Source organism: Carassius carassius, chromosome 4 (genome assembly GCF_963082965.1).
Source record: "Carassius carassius chromosome 4, fCarCar2.1, whole genome shotgun sequence".
In the NCBI taxonomy this organism is placed as follows: domain Eukaryota; kingdom Metazoa; phylum Chordata; class Actinopteri; order Cypriniformes; family Cyprinidae; genus Carassius; species Carassius carassius.
Window position 1 is genome coordinate 24514046 of NC_081758.1, and position 25403 is coordinate 24539448.

The 25403-nt window shown below is 41.5% G+C and overlaps 1 protein-coding gene across 4 annotated transcripts in view; it reads right to left on the bottom strand.

The window, feature by feature from the left end:
- LOC132139574 (MAP/microtubule affinity-regulating kinase 4-like) overlaps positions 1-25403 on the bottom strand; it is a 32460-nt gene that overhangs the window by 1667 nt on the left and 5390 nt on the right. Inside the window, exons 3-17 of one of the 4 annotated variants that reach the window (XM_059548039.1) lie at positions 24702-24755; positions 12985-13033; positions 12786-12851; positions 12541-12611; positions 12346-12402; positions 11668-11904; positions 10827-10946; positions 10492-10591; positions 10230-10339; positions 9909-10083; positions 9616-9827; positions 4804-4907; positions 4420-4704; positions 813-895; positions 352-400 (exon numbers count right to left, since the gene is read on the bottom strand). In XM_059548039.1, the coding sequence (XP_059404022.1) occupies positions 352-400; positions 813-895; positions 4420-4704; positions 4804-4907; positions 9616-9827; positions 9909-10083; positions 10230-10339; positions 10492-10591; positions 10827-10946; positions 11668-11904; positions 12346-12402; positions 12541-12611; positions 12786-12851; positions 12985-13033; positions 24702-24755 (1772 nt within the window). Of the gene's footprint in view, positions 1-351; positions 401-812; positions 896-4419; positions 4705-4803; positions 4908-9615; positions 9828-9908; positions 10084-10229; positions 10340-10491; positions 10592-10826; positions 10947-11667; positions 11905-12345; positions 12403-12540; positions 12612-12785; positions 12852-12984; positions 13034-24701; positions 24756-25403 lie in introns of those variants that run through there. The other 3 variants (XM_059548037.1, XM_059548036.1, XM_059548038.1) reach the window with 3 other exon arrangements.

The following is a 25403-nucleotide window of genomic DNA, read 5'->3' on the forward strand; positions in this document are numbered from 1 at the left end:
TTCTTTTTATGTTAACTGGCAGATCATCTTTTATGTCACTTTGTGTGTGTATTGATGCTTTGGGCAATATTTCATGTAAAACAATTATGCTAATTAAAATTTTTAAATTGAAAGAATGCATGAATGTGAATGTGAATGCATGTTTTAGATATTATTGTAAACAATTAATCCATGTATGTTTCATTTTTAAAAAGAAATTGGCCTATAAAGTTTAATCAAAATGTCAAAACATGATCATCTAGATGCACACTTGGCACTTGGTTCATTTGCTTGGCCCAAACCAGTGTTAATAGCACAACAAAATTTCTTAAGTGGGCCATTCTTAATCATGACGTAGTATAATATGAAGACTCACCTTGTGACCGAAGATCTGCTGACTCCCTCAGATTCATTTGTGACCCTTCAAAAAAAAAAAAAAAAATTCAGATGGTCTGCATTACCTCAGTAGTGTTTGATCCATGCAACACAACTCCACCATAGACCAAAAAAAAAACACATAAATATCTGGATCTCTCATTCCTGTCCAACAATTATAATCTGCTTGCAGGTCAATATAGCTAGCTGACTGATGTTGACCTGAGCGATGTGTAATGGGTCATAGAATAAAAACTTGCATATGTTCCTAAATGCATGCAAACCGATAAGAGACATAACCTCCATGCACCATCATCCAGCCTTTCTTTACTCTCATATCCTGTTTACCAGACACACGTTCTGCAAAGGAGACTGCATGCACACAGGCATGCAATGTGCAGAGACAGACGGACGTGCAGCAGCAACGGACAGGCAATGAGGCAGACTGAGAAACTTACTAACTGTTTTGGATCCCTGTGGAAGAGTACAACCCGACACTGATTTATTAGAGCCCTGGCGTTTAGAGGGGTCAAGATTGACCCTAGGAGAGAGAGAGAAACACAATGAGGAGAGTCTGAGAAAGAGAGAGAAGAGATGCAGAAAGTCACAGAAAGATTGAGTGAAAGAGAGAGCAAATGCAACTGAGATAAAGAAAGGTAACATAGAAATAAGGGCAAAGTGGGAGAGACTATGGAAGGTACACATTTGTATGCTTAGGAAGCTTGAAAAAGAGAGGAAATAAGTCAAGGAATGATGAATGTGTATAGTGTGATTGTAAAACCAACTTTTAAGCTGAAAGAATTCCCCAGTGGGACCCCAGTGTTGGACAGGCAACACTCAGGCACTTTTTTTTAAAGGAATCAAATTTTTTTGTTGCAGTAATGCGTGACATAAATCATCAAGTCTATGCATTTATTTGTTGGAAGAATGTGTCTGTCAAAAGCATATTTACAAATTTAACCACTCAAGTATCGCCTCAAACCTCTGCCTAAGCCCCATTCACACTGACAGCAACTTGAAGTGACAAATTAATCCAAAGTCATTCATTTGCAATAACAGTTGTCGATTTCCACTGACAGGAGCGACAATGACCTTTGGCAAAGGGTTGTGTGTTTGTCCAATGACTAGATAAAGTTTAGAAAAGTTTACATATATGCAAATGAGCAGTGACCCAATGTGATGATACCAATAAGAGTGAAGCTAGTTGAGCACATGATCTGTCTCCTGTAAAATACTGAAGTTCAGGGTAGGTAAAATGGAGGAAGTAAATTAGTGATTTACTAAAGCACAGATTTTTTTAATTATTATTTTTTGTATATTTAAAGGAAATGTTTTCATTTTGCCAAAAAACAGAAAACAAAAATAAAATTTTGGTAATTGGGTAACTGACTTTGATATGATGTCCTCCAGGTTGGCGGGATCTCAGGTGATAAATTGAACCAGTAGTAGTTCACTGACAATGAGCTGCCTCTTAATATTTTACATGTTGATACTTTAGCATCCATTATAGTAATAATGAAGTGCATCCACACTGCTGACATATTTAACTTTTGCAGCTTATCCACATTGTGTGCGTGAAATAGACATTGACGTGGTCAAAACGCATCAGAAAAACGGATTAGAAAAACTTTTAAATTCTCTGTTAATATCAATAGTTTTGGCTTTCCAAAAGTATTCCCTAGCTGATCTGATTGATTGATTGATTGATTGATTGATTTATTGATTGATTTTTTTGCTGTTTCAGGCCGAATAAAGTTGGTTGCTAAAATTTCTGTGCATCATTAAAGTTAATGTTACTGTGAGTGATTGTTCTATATAATTAGTCTATTCATTTCCAGCCAATGAAGTACAGCTATGTGCTAAATGCTGAATGTGAAAATCTGTGACCGTAGGATCTACATTTCAATAGCATATTACAAATCAGGAATTAAAGAAAAAAAAATCTGACCACATCTGGTATCAATTGTGCTTCTTAAGGGCAATTCATGCAAAGAACAGTATTTTCCAGACAAATTCACTTTCAAAAGTAAACAAACAGCTGATTAACTAATGTCTGTTCACATTTACTGTTGCTTGGCAAAATTGATCAACGTGGGACCGGATATGACAAAATATGATGAATGATATGAAAATAACAACTAATATCCAGAGCTATTCTGATAGCAAACAAACCAACCTTTGCAAACAGCCTTTCTTACTAAGTCTCCCTTCACCCATCCTCACCACATTCTACAGAGGAACCATAGAGACCAGCTGCATCACTGTCTGGTACAGGGACTGTAGTGTAGCAGACCACAAGACCCTCCAGCGGACAGTGAACACATCTGCAAAGGTCATCGGTGACCCTCTCCCCTCCATCCTGTACATTTTCCTCACATGATGCTCCAGCAAAGCCAACAGTATCGTGAAGGAGCCCACCCATCCCTCCCACAGTCTCTTCCAGCTCATACCATCAGGAAGACGGTGCCGGAGCATCAGAGCCAGACTGCTCAACAGTTTTTTCCCCCAGGTTGTGAGAGCCCTGAACTCAAATCAACCCGCCCTCCTCTGAAACCCCACACAAACCCCCAACCTCCCGAAACATGGACCATCTCACACTACAGAAAAACTGTCTGAAACATTTTTTTTTGGGGGGGGGGTGTATTCAAATAATTTCTGTGCAATTCTCCTCTATGCACATTAGACACACTTTACACACACTGCTGTGTGTACATAATCCCACAAAAGACTCAGTAATATGTGTGTTACATGATCATGCACTACAAATCATCTTACACTGTTCCCCAGCCAGCTGCTTGACTTACGATGTTTCTCTTTGCACATGTACAGTACTATGTGAAGCATTCGTATAGTCTTTATACTTTTATTTTTCAGTCTATGTATAGGTAAATATTTATATATAGTATATTCATATTCAAAATCTGTCAGTAGGTTAGTGGTGTATAGGTATATTATTAAATTTACATTACATTACATTTATTCATTTAGCAGACGCTTTTATCCAAATCGACTTACAAATAAGGACAAATATTATTATGTGATGTATTCGTATAGTCTGTATATTTTTAGCTTATGTATAGGTAAACATTTATGTATAGTATATTTATAGTCAAAATCTGTCAGTAGGCTAGTTGTGTATAGGTTTATACTGTTTTACTAAATTGTTGTTGTAATGAGTTAAAACTTCCTAATCATCGGGAAGAAGGAGGCGGGAACTGGCGGACAATCAAATGAAACTTTAATAATCAAAAATAAACACAAAACAGCGCATCAGCCCCTCGCGGACGACTGATGCACACAAATAAAACCAAAACCTAAAATAAAGCCCAGGCCTGGTCCTCTCTTGTCCTTCACTTTCGTCGCTCCAGTTTTATATCCTTCCATCTCCTCCGTGGGCCTCGAGACCGGCGGGTCGAACAGGTGTAGCTCATCTCCAATCACTCCACCGGCCACGCTAATATTAAGGTGTAGTAGTGTTTACAAAACTAGAATGAGCACCTCTCATCTGTTTTGCTATGTTGCAAAATTATGAACGTCCACCAACAGGTCACTACTGAACCAAGAGGGTTGCTATTGATCAGTGCTGCAAATTTGTGCCAAAGTTCACCAAACATTAACTTGATACCAAATCTGCATAAGAAAAATTATTTGCTGCCAGACGACCATCAGACAAATATTTTCATTGAGCTGGTTATGACGACTTCAAACAATGGTAAATGTGACTGCACTTTATGGAAGGACTTCTGTTCGTACTGTTGTTAAATTGAGCATTATGATGCCTCTATCCACTGTACAGCCGCCCTATTGAGCATTTTTCCATTAATTCTTCATCTTGTTCATATTATATGATCATTATACACTGCTGCATCCAGCAGCACAAATGCCTGACATTGAGCACTGACTTGCCGATTCCATGAAAAAACAAAAAAAAAACTTTGGTTGGAGCTTTAGAATAACTTCTCTCTGAATCAAGACAGACATTTTTGATGCTTTACATGGTTTTCAGATTTTTAATGCATCAACTGTGGATGTTTTTATTTCTATGATATAAGTCTCTTCTCTTACCTGCGTGTGAGTTTGGAGGTGAGTTTGCTGAACAGGTTAGAAGTGGCCCGGCTGCGGGCATTGGGTGGCAGGGCTCCAGCGTCATGGCTGAGGGTGGGCGACGTGGGCGGAGGTCCATAGGTGGGTGGGACACGGTCACGGAGCTGACCCCCATGAAAGGTGCTCCGGATGGTGGATCCACGTGTCAACCGACAGCGCTCACCTGAGGAAGAAGAGGAGGATGCTCCTGCTCCGACAATACTGAGAGTGGAAGGAGAGGTGGGAGGGAGGCGGTGAGACAGGGAGCTGAGAAGAGAGAGAAACAGGCTCAGTGAATGAGAGGCAATGGGGCGTGCAGCACAGTGGCAGATCGCATCTGTGTTTGTGAATGTATTTGTATGTCACCTGTTGTCTTTGCCATTCTGCAGCAGTGTGTGACGGTCAGTGTTAGAACGATCTGTACATACGTATGTGTTTCTTCGGGTCATAGTACTTCCTGGAATATTGTTCTACAACAAAGATGGGACACATTATTTCATTAACCCCCAAAATGTCAAATATATATTAAAATAAAATAGTCCCAGCAACTCTGCAACTACACAAAGTAGCTGAAGGCTATTTTCAGGCACTGCGTAATATCATTGCACCTGCAGCACTTGATTATTACACCGGAATGAGAGTATAGCCATATCAGCCTAGAACTTTTCATTTATCTGTCGGTCTTCATACACGATGTAACTACAGAAGAGTCCATTTTTAAATAAGAAAAATATCAAAACTTTTTGGTCATTTTTGAGCGAGATGCTAACGGTCTAATCTAGAGTGACCATTAGAGCCATTTTCCCAGGACGCATCCTTGCCAGGATTTTTATATTGGCTAAAATATCCAGATTTTGGCAGTTTGTGCTGTGCAGATCGATCATTGTATGACATTCATAAGAGCTATAGAGAGCAGAGCAGACGGCTCCTTATGCATTAAAATCACTCTCTTGGTACTTTGGTGTCATACAATGATCGGTTCGCAGCGACGCTTTAAGTTGAATGAACGAACAAACACCTAACATGTACTGTACGTGTATTTGCATTGCATTTCATTCTCTGTATATCTCACCTTCTCACACACCACGATTGGTTGATTATGTACCATACCTGCATGTTATTGGTCACTTTGGATGTTTTAGGCAATATAGAAATCCTGGCAAGGACGCGTCCTGGGAAAATGGCTCATATGGTCACCCTAGTCTAATCAGATTCAATGATCTATGCTAAGCTAAGCTAAACGTTCTACTGCCAGACCCGGAGATCAGCTGAATGGATTCAAAAACGGTAAAACACAACTGTAAGCTACACAAGCATAAGGAAAACAAAGGGAACAAAAAAATCTTCAGAAAACCTTAGTGAAAAAATAGTATACTTAAGTACAATTTATTTGTATGTACTTTAGTATAACTAAATATATTTGTGGCTCACTATAAATTGGTATATTTAAAGTCTGCTAAATTGCTACAAATATACCTGTGACTGCTTTTGTGCTGCAGGGAAACATATGTATGTAAAGCTGCTTTGCAACCATTCAAAACTTTGAAAAGCACTATTTGAAGTGTGGTTAAATTATTGAAAAGTACTGCATCATTATGAATTATTATTATAATTATTTGCCACTCAAAACATTTCTTTTTATTAATACTATTTTTCACTAGGGAATGCTCTGAGGATTTTATTGTTTCCTTTGTTTTCCTTATGTTTATTATTTAAAATTTTATATACATTTTATAAAAACTTTTTGTATATTTTTTTCACTTTATTCCTTTACTCATGCATGTTGTTAAATAACGTTCAACATACATTGTTTATGACCAAAAATTTAAGAAGATTCGATTTCAGTGCTCTTTCAAAATGTTTTGCTTGATAAAGCATTTTTTTTTAATTTAAGTCATTTTAGTCAAGATGGTTTTGCATCAAACACAGTGTGGTTTTCAGCAAACAAAATCTGGCAGCAGCAGCATTTTTCTGCTTGGGTAAGCGCTTCGCAGACTGTATACCTCGTGCTTTAAATCACACAAATGACAGCAAACCAATGAGAACACACTACAATCATGAGGAGTCATAGCGATAGAAGCTGCTGTGAATCCACTCGCCCAGAAGATTTTATATATATTTTTTTTAATGATTATTTTTAATATTTGGAGTTGTCTGTGATACTTTTTCAGGATTTTTTTAATAAATAGAAAATTCAATGAACAATGAAGAAAGTACAAAAGAACAATGCTTGTTTGTAATATTTTATAAGAAATACTTCGCAGAATTATCTGTCTTTACTATCACTTTTGATCAATATAATGCATCCTTACTGAATAAAAGTATAAATTTGTTAATATATATATATATTAGTTAGGGATGCACGATCATGATTTTTCATGGCCGATTCCGATTTTTTTACAAGCAAACTGGCCGATTCCGATACCGATTTCCGATTTTTTTTTTAATCTTTAAGCAACAAACAAGAAAGAAGAAAAGTGTGCATTTAAAAGATGTTTATTTGGTATTTAATAGGCCAAACTGGCTTTTGGCTATTGAAAACAATAACCGTAACCATCGCAAATTAACGTCAGTAACTGCACAGTAAGTAGCCTACATTCAATACAAACATAGATGGTACAGACATCAGCATTTAGCTTTTGTTTTTGAATTGGGTTGAAACTACATAGAACTGGCCTTAAATGAAAAGATTAACTGTAACCATGAAATTAAAGGCAATAACTGCATAGTTCTACAATCCAAACAACACAATCAACACACATTCAATAAGATGTTTCTTAATCAGCGTTCAGTCTTTGTTTTAGTTTTTAAATTTGGTTTCATTCGTCCAATTAAAAAAAAAATAGGGTAATGATTCACATCTATATTGTTTTACTTGAGCCAATGAAAAATAAATAACTATTGTCACAAGTAAAAAAATAGAGATGCGAATCATTACCCTAAAAAATTTTAATTGGATGAATGAAACACTTGTTTTCAGTGTGCTACAGCAGGTGTAATTTTAAGCTAAAATAAAAATGATCATCCTAATGCAGAACTGGCGTTTACTTCTGGCTTTTCAAACGTGTATCTAATTTACAAAAAAAAAAAAAGAAAAGCATTTCAGTTTTGTCACAGCTTAGTCCGTTTCGTTTCTCATCCAACACACGAGAAGTTGATCTGAACATCTCTTCATGGTCTACGCGTGTGCAGGGCGTGGACAGATCATACAGTATGCTCACGCAGCTTTAGAGCGTGCAGAAAAGGGACTCTTATTTGTGCACCAGTAAACCAACGGCTGATCGCTTCCTGCTATCTGTGCCTCAGACATGAAGCTCTGCATTTCCAGTACTGGACGGCTGCCCGTGTCCTGCGCACAGATTTCAAAATACTTCCACACAAATGACATCGCGAATGATTACAATGTAGTATGTGCATTGCGCACTTCCGGAAGAAATAGGCCAAAAAAAGACCAAAAATCTGATTCATGGCCGGTCAACTGCTGCATACCTAATATTAGTGGTGGGCAGTTATCGCCATTAACGTGCTGCGTTAACGTGAGACTCTTATCGGGCGATAAAAAAAAAATTCGCTGTTAATCTTTTCTCAAAGTTGGGTTGGGAGCTGGGTCTATACTACGCGAGCTATGATGACTTTCACCTTGATATTTTAGCATGGATGTATACCTAGCCGAATCTGTAGGGGGCGAGAACGAGTCTTTAAACCTGTGTGTATGCCTACTGTGAAATTACCACATCAAACGTGACGTGCTAACATGGATGCAGCTAAGATGCCGCCGGGTTTGTTTCAGGGAATTTTTTTTTTTTTTTAAAGAAGCTTCCCAATTGAAACCTCGACAAGACTCAGATGCCTATTTCACACATAATCTGTCTGCAGTGCGTATGCAGTCCGTATGCAGTGTTTCGTATGTGGTGCTGAAGCACAGGACACGTTTGCAGTCTGCTACTCGGTACGTAAACGATCGCTGCACTGCTGCAGACGCAACGCTCCTGGAACGCGCTGATGGACCGCAACCACGTTAACGCTGGAATCCGTTAACATGGGTGTGTAAAAAAATACGAAACGCATACGCACTGCAGACGGATTATGTGTGAAACAGGCGTAAGGTTGTTTGCACCTTGTGCAATGTGGAATTAGTTTACAGCTTTCTCAAGCAGTTTGTGATGCATTTTGGAAATAGGAGATGAACCCCTGGTCTAATGCACCACCTGGCTTGAGAAACCCATTCAAAAAGACTTAACGTTACTTTTATTCATTATTTTATTTGAGTAGTACACATATTCTGAATGTCTTCGGCAGAATTCAAATGGAGCCATTTTAATCTAGATTAATTCCAAGATTACAGTGAGACTAATCTAGATTTAAAAAATTTATCTATGCCCACCACTTGATGAATAAAAAGTAAAAAAAAAAAAAATAGATGCTATGTTTTTAAAATATAAATATTTTGTAATAACAATATACACTACTGGTCAGTAATTTGGGGTCAGTAATTTTTTTTTCTTTCTTTTTTTAATAAAATCAATACTTTTATTCAGCAAGGATGTGCTAAATTGATAAAAAGTGATAGTAAAGAAATAATATAAAAAAAATATTATTATGTTATACATGTTTGTTTATTTATATGGATATTTCTTATGAATTGCTGTCATTTTTATTTTTTATTTTTTTATGAATTGTTCGAAATAAAGATTAATTCAATATATTATTATAATTTTTTTTTGTTGAATAAATGCAGTTCTTTTTAATTAACCTTTTATTCATCAAATATATTAGACAGCAGAACTGTTTCCAACACTCATAATAAATCAGAATATTAGGATGATTTCTAAATGATCATGTGATAGACTGGATGTTACATGTGACACTGAAGGCTGGAGTAATGATGCTGAAAATTCAGCTTTGCATCACAGGAATAAATTATTTTTTAAAAGTATATTCAAATAGAAAACTATTATTTTAAGTTGTAATAATATATCATAATATTACTGTTTTTTCTGTATTTTTGATCAAATAAATGCAGGCTTGATTAGCAAAAGAAACTTCTTTCAAAAACATTAAAAATAGTAATGTTTCCAAACTTTTGGTCTGTACTGTATATATATATATATATATATATATATATATATATATATATATATATATATATATGAAAAAATTATCAAAGTGTGGTCTCACAGTGGTGGCGGTCATCTCCTTGCGTCGATCAGGTATCTCAGCCTTATTAGGGTTGTTGGCGGTGCTGACCATTGGACTAGAAGGTGGTAGGGTCCGACTGCCCATTACGCTACAGCTGGCCTTCCTCGGTGGCATGCGGCTCTCACGCAGCTCACGGTCTCCACTGCTGGTCGGGCTACGCTTAGGGTGCATCACAGGCATGCTGGGACCACCTGCAAAAGAAATGAATAATTATAATCATTAACTACTGGAAGTATGCTTCTGTTTAGAGTTTAAGCTGAAGTGTCTCATACAGAAGTCACTGTGCCGTCGCTGGCGGTGGTAGGTAGAGGCGCTGCGCTGAGTCTTGCTGTGTGAGGATGAGGAAGATGATGAAGAAGATGAGTGTTTGTTGGTTCCATTGGTAATTGGGCTTGGACGTACACGCGGCAAAGTCATACTGCCACTAACTCTTGACTCAGCACCATCCTATGACCAGATGCCAATAGAGAAAAACAGTAAAAAATAAACTCTGACAATTCAGGTCATTGTTGTGCTCCATGCTGGCAAACAATTGGTATTTTTAAGTAGAAAACTGGTATATAGTAACACAGTGTGTGTGTACAATGTATTACCTCAGTCTTCAGGCCCAACAATAGATATGTAGCCGTGATTTCATTATATTTCTGATTGAGTAAAGAGTCTTTAATCTCTTCTGTGGTAAAACCCATCCCTACCATAATCTCTGGAAAGAAATCAGAGAACAGAGAGGAATATTTACAAACACATCAAGTCTCTTTATTCTAAGGATAATTTGACCACACCAGTAAAATAATAATAGTAGCAAAAAACAAAGTAAAACACCTGAATCAGTTTCCTACTGGTCTACATGCTCACCAATGCGGTTGGGGTCACTGTAGTCCTCCGCTGGTTCAATGTGAGGCTTTAGCTCATCGCTCTCATACCCTGCATTCATCCACTTATCCTTCATCACTTGCTGTGGAGGAAATACCAGCATTACACAGAAACCTCCTAACTCAGTCATTCAGCTGTGCTAACTTCATAACTAGAATCACTGATAAATAATTAGCAATTTCTAGCAAATGCATGCTGTATGCATTCTACAACACAGAAACTTTACAGCGATATGACTCAGCACAGAGGCATCATATAATGTATCTGGTACAGGATTAAGTATGGCAGAGTGTGTCGATGTATCGGCAAATATGCACCTCTAGAGTGCAACGTTTGCTGGGATTGAGCACAAGAAACCTGCGCAGAATCCCCTCACAGTCTGTGGACATGTAGAAGGGCACACGGTACTTCCCCCTCAACACTCGCTCACGCAGCTCCTGGAAAAGAAACATGCATATGCAAAATTTGTGACAAACAAATGTCAGTGTGTCTTTAGATAGAAAGTTACTAAAGGATTAAGAAATAAGGTTTTAAAGAACTTTTAAGGTCCAAAGTTAAAAAACAGTGCACTATTCTAAATGAATTTCTCTAAATGCACACTACTGTTCAAAATTTCAGAGTAAGATTTTTTTATTATTATTATTAATATTACCATAATCAGAAGGAGAGCATCAAATTGAAAGACTTTTACATTGTTACAAAAATAAAATGCTGTTCATTTGAACTTTCTATTCATCTTTAGCACCAAATCAACATATTACAACAATTTCTGAAGCAACATGTAGCACTGAAGTCTGGTGTAATGGCTGCTGAAAATTCAGCTTTGTCAACTGCTTTATAGATGAACTGAACTCATTCCATGATTGATGGACTTCACACAGCTATTAAACTGAACCGAATAAACAATGAACTGACTAATTGAAAAACTGGATGTTTACTATTGTCCTCATTTAGAGCTGCTTTACAGAACTGAATTTTGTTTGCATAATCGAAATATTATTTTCCTGTTTAACACTGTAAAGCTGCTTTGACACACTCTGTATTGTATAAAGCACTATACAAATAAAAGCGACAGACTTGTATTTTGTTGTAAATACCAATGTAAGTAAGGTGTCAAGAGACTGGAATGGATCATAGTGGGTGTAAGAACACCCGTACCTTGAGGTTCTGTCCATCAAAAGGAAGTGACCCGCTGACCAGTGTGTACAGGATGACCCCCAGGCTCCAGATATCCACCTCTGGCCCATCATACTTTTTTCCTTGAAACAACTCCGGAGCTGCGTAAGGTGGGGAACCGCAGAAGGTGTCCAACTTATTCCCCAATGTAAACTCGTTACTAAAGCCAAAGTCTGCTATCTTTATGTTAGCATCTGCATCCAAAAGCAAATTCTCTGCCTGTAAAGACAAAAACAATGAAAGAGAGGGAAATAATTAAGTTATACAGAACTGTGTGAAGGAGAGAAAGAACAAGGAGAAAAAACAGGACAGAAAGTGATACAAACACATACTATATATACTAATACTTTATACTTTTGTATAGTGATTGTGTGTATGTATATATATATATATATATATATATAGCAGTTTGTGTATTTAAAACCAGATTAATTTAGCTGAGTATCAAAACAGCAAAAGATAGGTTAATGGGATCTGATACAGTTCCCTAATTCATTTTTGCTTCTCAAGTAAATTTATATTGTGTTGTGTTATACGGATATTTGCATATTTTTAGTGGAAAACAAGACAAAAACTATAGATTAAAAAAATTTATAATAATTGTATATATATATATATATATGTTTTTTTTTCTTTTTGTCGCCAGATTCCAGCTCATACCTTCAGATCTCTGTGAACTATATTCTTCTGATGACAGTAATGAACAGCTGACACAATCTGAAACAAAACGAAAAAACAACACAACCCAGTTAAAACACATGAAAGCTAAAACTGTAAACCAGAGGTTTAACTTGATGCAATACTTTGATCTTTAATCCTGCACTATATGCTGCAGTGATAATATAAATGTCTCACCTGTCTAAATTTGGCTCTAGCCTCTATTTCTTTCATTCTCCCATGAGACACCAGGTAGTCAAACACCTCACCTGGAAGACCAAATCACACATGAATAATATCCCAAATATCACAGATTCACCTATAAATAATATGTTGAGCATCAAGTCTTTTTTAATTAAGTTGGCCACACTAGAATTAAGTTAGATTTGTTTTCTATAGAACAAAGTTATATTCCATTCTCCAGTATGTAGGTCAGAGCTCACCTCCACTTGCATATTCCATCACAAGATAAAGCGTCTTCTCTGTTTCAATAACCTCAAAGAGTCGGACTGTAATATATAAGAGTAGATGGCAATAATACTTTTGGTAAGCTTACATTTAAACATCAATAGCTAATTATTTCGCATTGTAATTATTATAAAAGTAGTAGGCTTGCATTTATTACATTTTAGTGCATCTTACCAATGTTGGGGTGACGGAGAGTCTTCATGATCCGCACCTCTCTGAACAGCTGCAAAAGAAGAGAGAACAAAATCATTATAACGGCTCCTGAATGTTTTTTCCAGACCAGAAAAATCACGCTTCAACTGATGCCTTCAATCTTTTAATGTCTTCCTTTCAGGAATCATGATATTCAATATCACAAAAATTGAATGGACACCGTGAAAAAACTGAAAAATAAACCAAAATTACAATCAAATTTGTTGAAGTGATTCTACCATGACATCACTCGAAACTGAAAACTGAAATCAATGTACACAGTACATCAAATTATAAATAAACAATAACCAAAATGCATACAAACATACCGTGTGCTTTCCAATCGGGACTCAGGAGACATTAGTAGACAATTTTGCTCGAACACTCTTTCTATTTTACCTCTTTCGATTTGTGTGCGACACCTCGTGTTTCTCTCTTATCTTTTTTCTTTTTCCTTTTCCGGTGAGCACGCAAAATATAAAATCACATGACCAATACGTCTTATATTACTCCTTTTCCCCCCTGGGGTGTCACTATTACCAAACTATCATGTAGATCAATACAATTTTCACACAAGTATTACCACAAAATTTATAAAACAAAACAAACAAACAAACCAAAAACCTTTCAAAGGTAAAAAATATCTGCGACATTTACAATCATTGTCCAGAATAATACATACTGTACCATTTACATTATTCCTAGAATAAATCAATAAGCATGAGCATGAAGCCTTCATGTAGGACAGCAATATCCATACACAATAAATATACTTCTGTATTTTGTTCTCTCTCCTTCGGTGCGAAGTACTCAGTATATAATCCCTGTTGCTGTGGAAACCAGATGAGTCTTGAACCTGCATCTGTCCCATAAAACATCTCACAGACGTTGGTTCAGAAGTAATGGCTTTGATACATCCCAGGTTTCGTTAATTCACATTATCCCTTGATACATATACATTTACAGCACACACACACACACACACACACAGTTGAATATGTAAAGATTAAATCAAGCCAGTCTGTCTTCTAGTCAATACAGATGTCTAATGAAACTTCTGGGGGGAGCTAACCCTGTCAATCAAATCACAAGAATACATGAACAGCTGTTTTCCTCACCCATGTCGATTTATAAGTCAATCACATTACACTTCTCTTTTTTTTTAATCACATTGTCTCAGTCTCTCATAATGACAAAGCACGATATTGCGTTTATTGAAAATCTGCTATTGTCAGTTTAAAGTCAGCATGAAATACATATTTTAAAGTATGCTATTGACAGTGGCAGAGCCAGGATGTTTTCATAGGGGTGGCACAGAAATCTTCATTATTTCAATATAAAAATGTGTTTTCTATAATGTACTGGACTGTACAGTACAATTAATTTCTACTAAACTGTAATTGAGATATTGTGAATTAAATCAAGTAATAGTGAATATGACATTTTTGTATTATTCCTCACTTCCAGGTATTTTAATAAAGGGACTCTCTATAGCTTTATTGCTCATTCAACTTTTCAAAACTCCCGAATGCTTGCTCACCAATATTGCATACTCGTGGATGAGACATGCAGAAATTTTTTTGAAAAAGGCGGAAAGTCAACAGTAGACATGAATGCCAGAATATAACTTTTTTCTTATGCATTTAAATTTTCATTTTGGCATATGTTCTACTAGATTTGCAAAATGTGTAGTTTAATGCACAAATAAATGTGAGCACAGTGCACTTACACTAGAGCATTTCTAGTATAAGTGGTATGTGCTCACATTTATTTGTGCATCAAAATTACAAATCAAAAATACATATCAGTTTGTGCCTTATGTGTTCTCGAATTGCAGAATATATTTTAGTATATGCATTTGAGCGATGCTCTTGTGTGCTGCGTATACATGCACAGTTTGCAGCTTTAATCGCCTTTTTGGAGATTTCATGACTGATGACAGAACTAGGTATGTATGCTCATATTTCTTGTGCAGGTTATTATGATTAAGTGATACAGAGCGTCCACCACATACCTGCGTACTGCTGAAGAGTGTGCGCCGTGGGCACAGTAAAACGGCAGATGGGACAGGAAAGTGTGTTTTACTGACATATAGGCTAGTCTAACAACATCTCATCAGACTGAAGTTCACAGTTGTTCTACTGAAGCTGATTAGGCAGTTGTAGCTTTTCCGTGCTCGCTTGACTCGCGCCTGACGCTAAGTTGAAGCTGAAGTGCGCTTCTGAAACTTCTCTCGTTTGTTGTGGTCATAAAGAGATACGGCATTCCGCATCTTAATAAATGCATTTCTTGTCAACAAAAAAAGGGGACAAAAACAGCAGTTTTGAGTGGGGAGGCCAAAGGGCTCCACCAGGGGCATAGGAATGAGTTTAACATTGGCGGGGACACATATCGGAAACAGATCAGGGCAGGGTTTCCCGATAACGATTGATCTTAGAGCTTAAGAACGTTTTCTACGAGTAATGTTATGATCATTCGTTATTTCATGTGCGTTACCCAAAAATGCACGTAAAGCCATCGCACGTAGCTGTGCTTTAAGTGCTACTTAGGAGTCGCTATCCGTTTGTCAAGTGCTGAAATGTCACCTTATAGAATGGCTCTTAATTGTAGTACACAATCGTTTATTAACGTTAACCTAATGCTGCTTTACAGACAGACAACTTGGATATAGGCTAATAATTATAATACAATACAATATTATATTATAATATAATGTATAATATTATACTTTACATAATAATATATAATACAATTTATATACATATAGAGAGCGAGAGAGAGAGAGCGACGTTACTTCCGGGTCCGGGTACTTCTTTTATTTGTTTTGTTTTTTTGTCATTTAATTTAAATGTGTATTTCAATTTTTTTTCTGCCCTTTTTAATTATTTCATTTATAAATTAATAAAAAAAAAATTTATTTCACTTGAATCGAGTTAAAGGTGCAATCTGCCGATTGTCCTGCAGGTGACTGCATAGCAATGCACTTAGGGCTTTTCGATTACTCCAGAGCACTCATAGATCTACGATTATTTTCAAGTGCTACTTAAGTTACGATGCTTTTGGGAAACAGACCGTAATATTAAGATCAGTCGTACAATCATTTTTATGAACTTCTTAGGCTTACGAAGCTTTTGGGAAACTCAGCCCTGAGCCCTTGAGGTGACAAGATGCTGTGTTGCACTTTCAAAATAAAAGCATGCGAGTTAAAGATTTCAAAATCAAATATTTTTCTCCTCTGCGGTAAAATATTTTGGGGGGACAAATGCGACTAACTGTATTACTCCAGTATTGGAGGGGACCCCCCATCCCCCCGGTTCCTATGCTCTTGGGCTCCGCCCCTGGCTATTGATTGTTCTCATTCCTGTTTGTATATTGTTGGCAATAAAAAAGTATGTTATTGATCTTATTGTAAATGATTTATCCTTGCATATGTTTTTTTTTTACCTTGTATAATATAATCAAAATATTGTATCTTGTTCTAAAGGTGACATATGTTGGACTTCTTAAACACCACTCCTTTCTTACATCTGCAAGCTCACCTGCAGATCTGCCTCCATCCAATCAAAAACAGACATAGTCAGATAAGTCCCCGCCCTATTTTTTTATTTTTATTCTTGGCACTCTTTAAACATTTTGACTTTAAGTAGAATAAAAATGTTTTAAAACTGTATTGTTTGCATAAAAGCTCAGAAATGTTTGAATGAACTGCTAAAACATGCAAATCGGGAGGCCAGAGGAAGATCAGAAAAGATATACTGCTGACACAGCCACAGAAATGAATGCCATGAGCCCGGTCACATGTAAACATACTCCATTATTTGATATCACTTATATAGTAAAGCATAGAAACTATCATCTAGCAAACATAACTCAGCTTTTATCTATGTGCAACACAAAAGTTTAAAACAGAGGGATAAGACAAACACTTACTCTGACAAGTGACAAATGCTCCACTAAACAGTGATTCCAGCATTACTACAACAGCTCATACCAGTCATATGAGCCATACGTGACTTATGGTCAATAAGGATGGATTATGGTTTGTGTACAGTTAACTGTGTGTATTACAGGGCCGGGATTGAATCACAGTGGGGCATTCTGGGCCTGTGGAGAACTGCAGCTGTCGACCTCTCCTCTCCAACACATACACTAACCACACAAACAAATTATGCATTTTGAAAACAAGACTGGCTATGGCTAGATCTAAACAGTGCTTCAAATTTTGCACACAAAAGAGTAAGTGCTGAGTTGTGACTGCTGAGATTTGATGTAAGATCCCTCCAGATGAGTGAAAACGTACTCGGTTACTAAACGTAACCTCGGTTCTCTCTAGAAGAGCGAACGAGTACTGCGTCTTAACTAAGACGCTACGGGAAAAGTCTCTTTTCACGAAATACTGAAGCAAAAAATTATCCTTAATTTTGTATTTTTGTAAAGCGCATTTGCAGCAGTACACAGCCATAGGCGAGACGGCTCGTTCGCTCATTGGCTTGTTCTGCGGCAACTGCACAGCCTATCGAGCACGGGCTGATGCAACATCAGACCAATAAGGGCGCTTCGCGCCCTTCTTGCCACTTCCCGCCGAAACGGGTGTGGCCCAACCTATAAAAGGAGCTCGAAAAGGCTGACTCACCTGATTTATTTCATCGCCGAAGCGAACCAGAGTGAATCGTGCGCACGGCAGAGAACGCAGTACTCGTTCGCTCTTCTAGAGAGAACCGAGGTTACGTTTAGTAACCGAGTACGTTCTCTTACGAGAGCTCTCTCGTACTGCGTCTTAACTAAGACGCTACGGGAACCCAATGTAAAACGCCGTGCGCGCAGGGATCACACACCAATAAACCTGAAGCAACGCCCAGGATTTACAGTGCACAGTCACCTGAGGGACTCACAGAGAGTCCAGGACAGAAAAGGGAAAAAGCCCTCCGTCCCATATCTAGCAGCATCCGTAGATGCGGCAATATGATGTCACACAGCCGAGGCAAGGCCTGACCAATGTGGCAATGCGGGTCTTACGCAATACTGCCCATATAACAGTCGGCAGCGCATAGCGCTCGTGAACTCAGAATTCCCCTCAGGGCCCTGATTCGCCTATACCGACAGCAGCCTTGCTTGCAAGGCGGGAACCTCCAGGTTATAGAACCTGATAAATGTAGACGGCGAGGCCCAACCTGCCGCCATACATATATCCTGCAAGGAGATCCCAGTAGACCACGCCCACGACGAGGCGATGCCTCTTGTGGAGTGTGCTCTGACGCCCAACGGGCACTGAAGGCCCCTGGAAGCGTAAGCTAACGCTATGGCGTCAACTATCCATCTGGATAGAGTCTATCTCGAAACAGCCATTCCCTTGGAACGCCCACCGAACGAGACAAATAGCTGCTCCGTCTGCCGAAAGGCAGCAGAGCGAGACACATAAGCTCTTAAAACCCTGACAGGGCAAAGAAGACTCGAGTCTCCATCCTCCCCTGACACCGGCAGGGCAGACAGGGCAATAACCTGAGCCCGAAACGGTGTGTTGAGGGATTTCGGCACATAACCGTGCCTAGGTTTGAGTATGACTCTTGAGTCATTGGGCCCAAACTCCAAGCACGACTGGCTCACCGAGAGCGCGTGCAAATCACCCACACACTTCGCAGAAGCGAGAGCCAACAAGAATACTGTCTTGAACGACAGATGCTGAAGGCTAATCGATTGGATAGGCTTGAAAGGGGGACCTTTCAAGGCCTCCAAAACCGCCGCGAGGTCCCACATAGGGACTGACGGAGGTCTGGGAGGATTCAGCCTCCTAGCTCCTCTGAGGAACCGGATGACTAAACCATTCCTTCCTATTGACTGACCGGACGCCGTTTCAGAAAACGCCGCGATGGCAGCCACATAAACTTTGAGCGTGGATGGGGCTCTGCCCTTATCCAACAGCTCCTGAAGGAAGGAGAGGACCTCCGTCACCTCACAACTAAGGGGTGAATAACCTCGAGCTGTGCACCAGCTGGAGAACACCGACCACTTCGAGGCATACAGACGTCGTGTCGACGGAGCTCTAGCCTGAGTGATGGTATTTAGCACTCTCACTGCGAGATCAGCGGGTAACCATTGAGTGCCCATACATAGAGGGACCACAACTCCGGTTGAGGGTGCCAAATCGAGCCCCTGGCCTGCGAGAGGAGGTCTCTCCTCAATGGTACCGGCCACGGGGCGACATCTGCTAACTGCATCAAATCTGGGAACCATGGTTGGTTCTTCCAAAGAGGTGCTACAAGCAGTATTGAACATCTCGTTTCTCTCACCCGTTCTATCACCTGCGGAAGGAGGGAGACGGGAGGGAACGCATAAAGCGGGCAGCACGGCCATCTCCGTGACAGCGCGCTTTCGTTCTTGGAAAAGAACGCGGGGCAGTGAGCGTCTTCGTGGGACGCAAAGAGGTCCACCTCCGCCATGCCAAATCTCTGCCACAACAGCCGGACTGTTTGCGGGTGTAGAGACCATTCGCCCGTAGGAACATTGCCTCTGGACAGCCTGTCTGGACCCAGATTCTGCAGTCCAGGCACATGCACTGCTCTCAGCGAGCACACGTTGCGCTGAGCCCAAATCAGGAGGCGTTCCGTCAGCCTGCACAGGTTTCGGGACCCGAGACCGACCTGGCGATTTATGTAGGACACCACGGACATGTTGTCCGAACGGACTATGACGTGGTGATCCTTGATATGGGGACAAAAGCGCGTCAGCGCGTTCTCCACTGCCAGCATTTCCAGGCAGTTGATATGATGGAGCTTTTCCCATTCTGACCATAGGCCAAAGGACGGTCTGCCTTCGAGCAGCGCTCCCCATCCCGAAGTGGAGGCGTCCGTCGACACCATTTTCACACTCGGGGAAGTCCCCAGGCTTACACCTGATCGGTACCAGCCGTTCGCTGTCCAAGGTGCTAGAGCCGCAACACAGCTCTGATCGACCTTGAAATGCAGCCGGCCAGACACCCACGCTCTGCGCGGCACCCGAGCCTTCAGCCAGAACTGCAGGGGGCGCATGCGGAGCAGGCCCAGCCGCAGAACCGGAGATGCTGAGGCCATGAAACCCAGCATCTTTTGACAGTGTTTGAGCGACACAGTCGCGCCACAGCGGAAAGAACTCGCTGCACGCTGAATGCCCATCGCGCGCTGTGGTGACAGCCGCGCCGTCATGGAACACGAGTTCAGAACTATACCCAGAAACAGGATCGTCTGACTGGGGTTCAGCGAACTCTTCACCCAATTGACACTGAGGCCGAGCTTCTCGAGGTGATCGAGTAAAACGGCTCTGTGGTCCATGAGCTCCGCTCATGATCGGGCCAGAACCAGCCAGTCGTCCAAATAATTCAGCACTCGTGTGCCTCTGAGTCTAAGAGGAGCGAGCGCTGCATCCATGCACCTCGTAAACGTACGAGGAGCTACGGACAAGCCGAATGGCAGGACTGCAAACTGGTATGCCTGGCCCTCGAAGGCGAATCTCAAATATCGCCTGTGGTTTGACGCTATCTGTATTTGAAAATACGCGTCCTTCAGATCTATTGACATGAACCAGTCCCCTCTGCGAATCTGCGCGAGGAGCTTCCTGGTCGTGAGCATTTTGAAACTGCGTTTCATCAATGCCTGTTCAGCTGTCTTAGATCCAGTATGGGCCGGAGACCCCCGTCTCTCTTGGGCACCAGAAAGTATCTGCTGTACAGCCCCCCCTCGCTTTGAGACACAGGCTCTACAGCCCCTTTGCTCAACAGTTTTGATATTTCGGCCCGAAGTATGTGTGCTACTTCTGTTTTGACCGTAGTTTCGACGCGCACTGAAAAGCACGGTGGGCGTCGAGAAAACTGTAGCGTGTAGCCTCTCTTTATAATGCCTAGCAGCCAATCCGAAACCCCTGGAAGCACTGACCATGCATTTGCATGAATGGCTAAGGGCTGGATGCGAAACGCGCTCTGTTGACTGGGCAACGGCGGCGCTCGAGTGTGCTGCGCATCTGAGGCGGGGAGCGCGTTGATCACAGCGGGCAGATCGCTCTTCCTCGACCCCGTTCCGGCGCTTAACCGACTGGAGGGAGGCTGAGCGGGTCCCGTGGGACTCGATATATCTGCGAGTAACCGTGGGCTGCATGTGTGCACTTTTACCACTTTAAACTCGCTGTCTGCCTGTGCAGAATGTACGTGCACGGGCCTCGTTTTTACAGAAGCCCCGCGCCGTATGTGACATAGTGTATGTGGGCACTGGGAAGTGGGCACGTTTACTATGCGGCGCGCTCGACCGATCTGTGTCGATCTTATGTGCGCTAGCCCTGTGTGCAGGGCTGTGCTTATATGTGGAGATGGGCACTGGGTAGTGGGCATCGTCACTGCATTTATAGCACCATCGGCCGTGGCCGGACGAGCATGCACGGGTTTCGTTTTTACAGAAACCACATGACGCGTGTGACATAGTAATAGTGGGCACTGAGGGGTGGGCACGTTTACTATGCAGTGTGCGCGACCGACTTGAGTCGACATTATGGGCGCAGGCCCTGTGTGCAGGGCTGTGCTTACATGTGGAGATGGGCACTGAGGAGTGGGCATCGTCACTACATTTATAGCACCATCGGCCGTGGCCGGACGAACGTGCACGGGTTTCGTTTTTACAGAAACCACATGACGCGTGTGACATAGTGATTGTGGGCACTGAGGAGTGGGTACGTCTACTATGTAGTGCGCGTGATCGACTTGAGTCGCTTTTATAGGCGCGAGCCCTGTGTGAAGGGCTGTGCTTATATGCGGAGATGGGCACTGAGCAGTGGGCATCGTCACTACATTTATAGCACCATCGGCCGTGGCCGGGACACCAGAAATTACACCTTTTTCGGGAAATATCTGGGTAGCCGTGATAACGGTTTTCGTGTGCAGGCAAGCGGGCAACCGTACAGGCTTGCGCATTGCAAACAACGCTGAAACAGTCACAATCTCTGGAAACTGAAACAGCGGCGCGCTTAGGTGAGAGCCCGGCCGCAGCGGAACTCGTACACCGGCGCTTCGATGAAGCAGCCATCGTGTGTAGTGCCGACGCAGCGTCATGCAGCATGCGTAGATGGCTTTCCCAGGATGGCTTCGGGGCTCCCGGCCTCACCGTAATCCTCTGCCGCGGTCCCCGCGGCGCGGGGCGACGGCCAGTAGAGCGAGAACGGGGGTCTCGAGCTGCGTTGCTGAAGCTGTTGTGATAACGGCTTTTGTGTGCAGGCAAGCGGGCAACTGTGCAGGCTTGAGCATTGCAGAAAACGCTGAGACAGTCACAATTCCTGGAACTGAAACAGCGGCGCGCTTGGGTGAGAGCTCGGCCACAGCGGAACTCGTACACCTGCGCTTCGATGAAGCAGCCATCGTTAGTAGCGCCGACGCAGCGTCACACAGGAGGCTTTAGATGGCAACACCGCTTTTGCCGCCGTCCAGCAGAGGGCGGACAAAGGTGCGTCGCTATCGCCTGTTCCACCGGCGGAAGTGAGTGGTAGTTCCTGTTTTAGCATCATCAGTGTGGAGAATGCTAGTGAGACAGACGAACGAGTTCGTGCTGAATATGGAGCGTTCCAAGCCTTCGCCACCTCTTCGTGAAGCTCAGGAAGAAATGAGGCGGGCTTTGAGAAGTACGCTCATCCGAAAGGGAAATACCATCCAGCCGGGAACGAGAGGGGGGGCGCTGGTGCAAACCACTCGCGGCCGAGACTCATCGCGGCCAACACGATCATTCGCCCCGGCTCCTTCTCGATGTCAGCTCGTCTGCTGGGCTTCTGAGCAGAAGGCGCGAGATCCTCGGAGCTCGCCCAGCCCTCACTGCCCGAAGCTAGCAGAGAGCGCGTGTCCTCTTCCCCCGACGCGGCCCTGAGATCGACTTCCTCGGACGACGCGCCGGCAAACAGCGGGCGCTGCCCACCGGGAAGCGATGCAGGGGGGGGGCCGGTGAAGCAGGGCGAACCGGCGAGCTCGGTTGAGCTGAAGACGGTTCCGGAATCCGCTGGAAGCGATGCTTTTACGGCACCTCAGCGCAGCGGAGAATGCAGGCTCAGAGAAAAAGGCCAGGCGAGTCCTCAGAGTCACCATGGCAACAGCTCGCAGTGGGGGCATCCGCCGTCAGCGAGCGAGCGCTGCATGATCTTCACCCAGGCAGGAGACACAGATGACGTACCGGTCTCCCTCGCTGAGTGGGGCTCTGACGAGCCGCAGGAAGGCATCTTAAAAAAGACGCGAGCTCTTTTACGAGTGTGTGTCGCAGGGCGAGCACACACACACACATAAAGAACAGCTTGTATATAACAGGATTGAAAGGATATAGGCGCCGGATAGCGCAGCAGGAACGGCAATGGAAGGCGGCGATGCCAGCAGCTTCAGAATGGCTCGTCCTGCTGATGTGCTTTCTCAGACGGCGCTTGCTTCCTCCGTGATCCAGCGATGCGTGAGCTTCGCTGAAGAGATGAAAAATCAGGTGAGTCAGCCTTTTCGAGCTCCTTTTATAGGTTGGGCCACACCCGTTTCGGCGGGAAGTGGCAAGAAGGGCGCGAAGCACCCTTATTGGTCTGATGTTGCATCAGCCCGTGCTCGATAGGCTGTGCAGTTGCCGCAGAACAAGCCAATGAGCGAACGAGCCGTCTCGCCTATGGCTGTGTACTGCTGCAAATGCGCTTTACAAAAATACAAAATTAAGGATAATTTTTTGCTTCAGTATTTCGTGAAAAGAGACTTTTCCCGTAGCGTCTTAGTTAAGACGCAGTACGAGAGAGCTCTCGTAAGAGAACCACTGATTTCACAAGTGTGTTCAAAGTCAGAAGCATTTAAAGCATAGCTTTGTCAATAATCAATAGACTTCTTGATGTATGCTCAAACTCAGTGCTATATTTGAGCGGTGGGCTTCAGTAAGAGGATTGAAGGCCGGTATAATCTATTATGAGACAGATGAGTCACTGGTGTACAGGAGAGAGTGCAAACTCACCAGCAACACTAAAGTAAACACTAATACCACACAAATATTGCTGCAATACTTATAAGAGCCTCACACTGTTATACATGTATATACATGTGTGTGTATATATATATATATATATATATTAGGCTTGCCACGATAGACGGTGCTGACGGTGATACCGGTGTTAAGCCGCCACACTGGGCATGTCACTTGCCCACCGCGGCACTGACCACAACCATCATTTTGATCTTTTGTAGTAAAAAAAATAATTTAGTTCAGTAAAAGAAAGGACACTACAATTAAAAACTGAATACGGCCACTTTTACAAGCTATTTAAAAGCAAAGGAAAGAGAGAAATGAGGGAACGCCTTTTATGTGCTATGATGCATGACATCACTGCATGGCAATATGACTTATGCTGACTTATGCTGGGTTAAGTTGACTTATGCTGCGTTCCAGGCAGGTTTTGGAGCTCGTAAGTCACGATTTCAAACCACGACTAACGACTTTGTACCGTTCCAGGCAAGTCAAGCCAAACTTCCTGAGCGCAAGGAATTGTAGCTAGATTATTAATTTTATTGCAACGTAACATTGTCCTAAAATCGTTTTTTCAACGTGTACCACTTGCATAAACACTGCATCCGTAGGCAGTATTATTAGTAGGATAGTTTAGAACAATAGTAGTAAAAACACGGGTTACGGGTTGCCTGGAAAGCGGCATTAATAAAGAAAAAATGTCTTGAAAACTGGTCTTACCTTTTGTAGGCTGGTTGGGTTCAACTGAGTCTTGTCAATAATCTTTATTGCAACCTACAAATACAATGCACAAATAGTGATTTAAGATCCAAATGAAATGTATCTTATTGCAGATAGATATCCTCCCAAAAAGTCTTAATTGTTTGTCATCAAACCTGATATAGTGTAATTTGACATTCATTAGTTTAGGCTTTTAAAAAAAACAAGCTTGATGGATGGGGAAACCAGATTAAACCATTCTTTGTTACAAAAATGAGAATATATACATTACTGTTCAAAACTTATTTGATCAAAAATAGAGTAAAATAGTAACACTGTAAAATATGATTTAAAATAATCATTGCTGTGATGTTAAAGCTGAACCTCAGGATCAGTCTTCACTGATCCTTCAGTAATTATTCAGATATGCTAATTTGGTGTTCAAAAAACATTTCTTATTATCATTGATGTTGAAAACGATGTTGTCATTGCTGTAAATAGTTGTGCTGCTAAATATTTTTTTGTGAAAAAATGTGACATTTTCAGGATTCTTTGGTGAATAGAAAGTTTAAAACAACATTTATTTGAACACTAATTTTATTCTTTTTTATTTCTATTATACAGGTCTTTGATGTCACGTTTGATTAATTTGATGGATCCTTGCTGAATAAAATAATTACTTGCCTTGAAAAAGAAATCTTACCAACCACCACACTTTCGAAC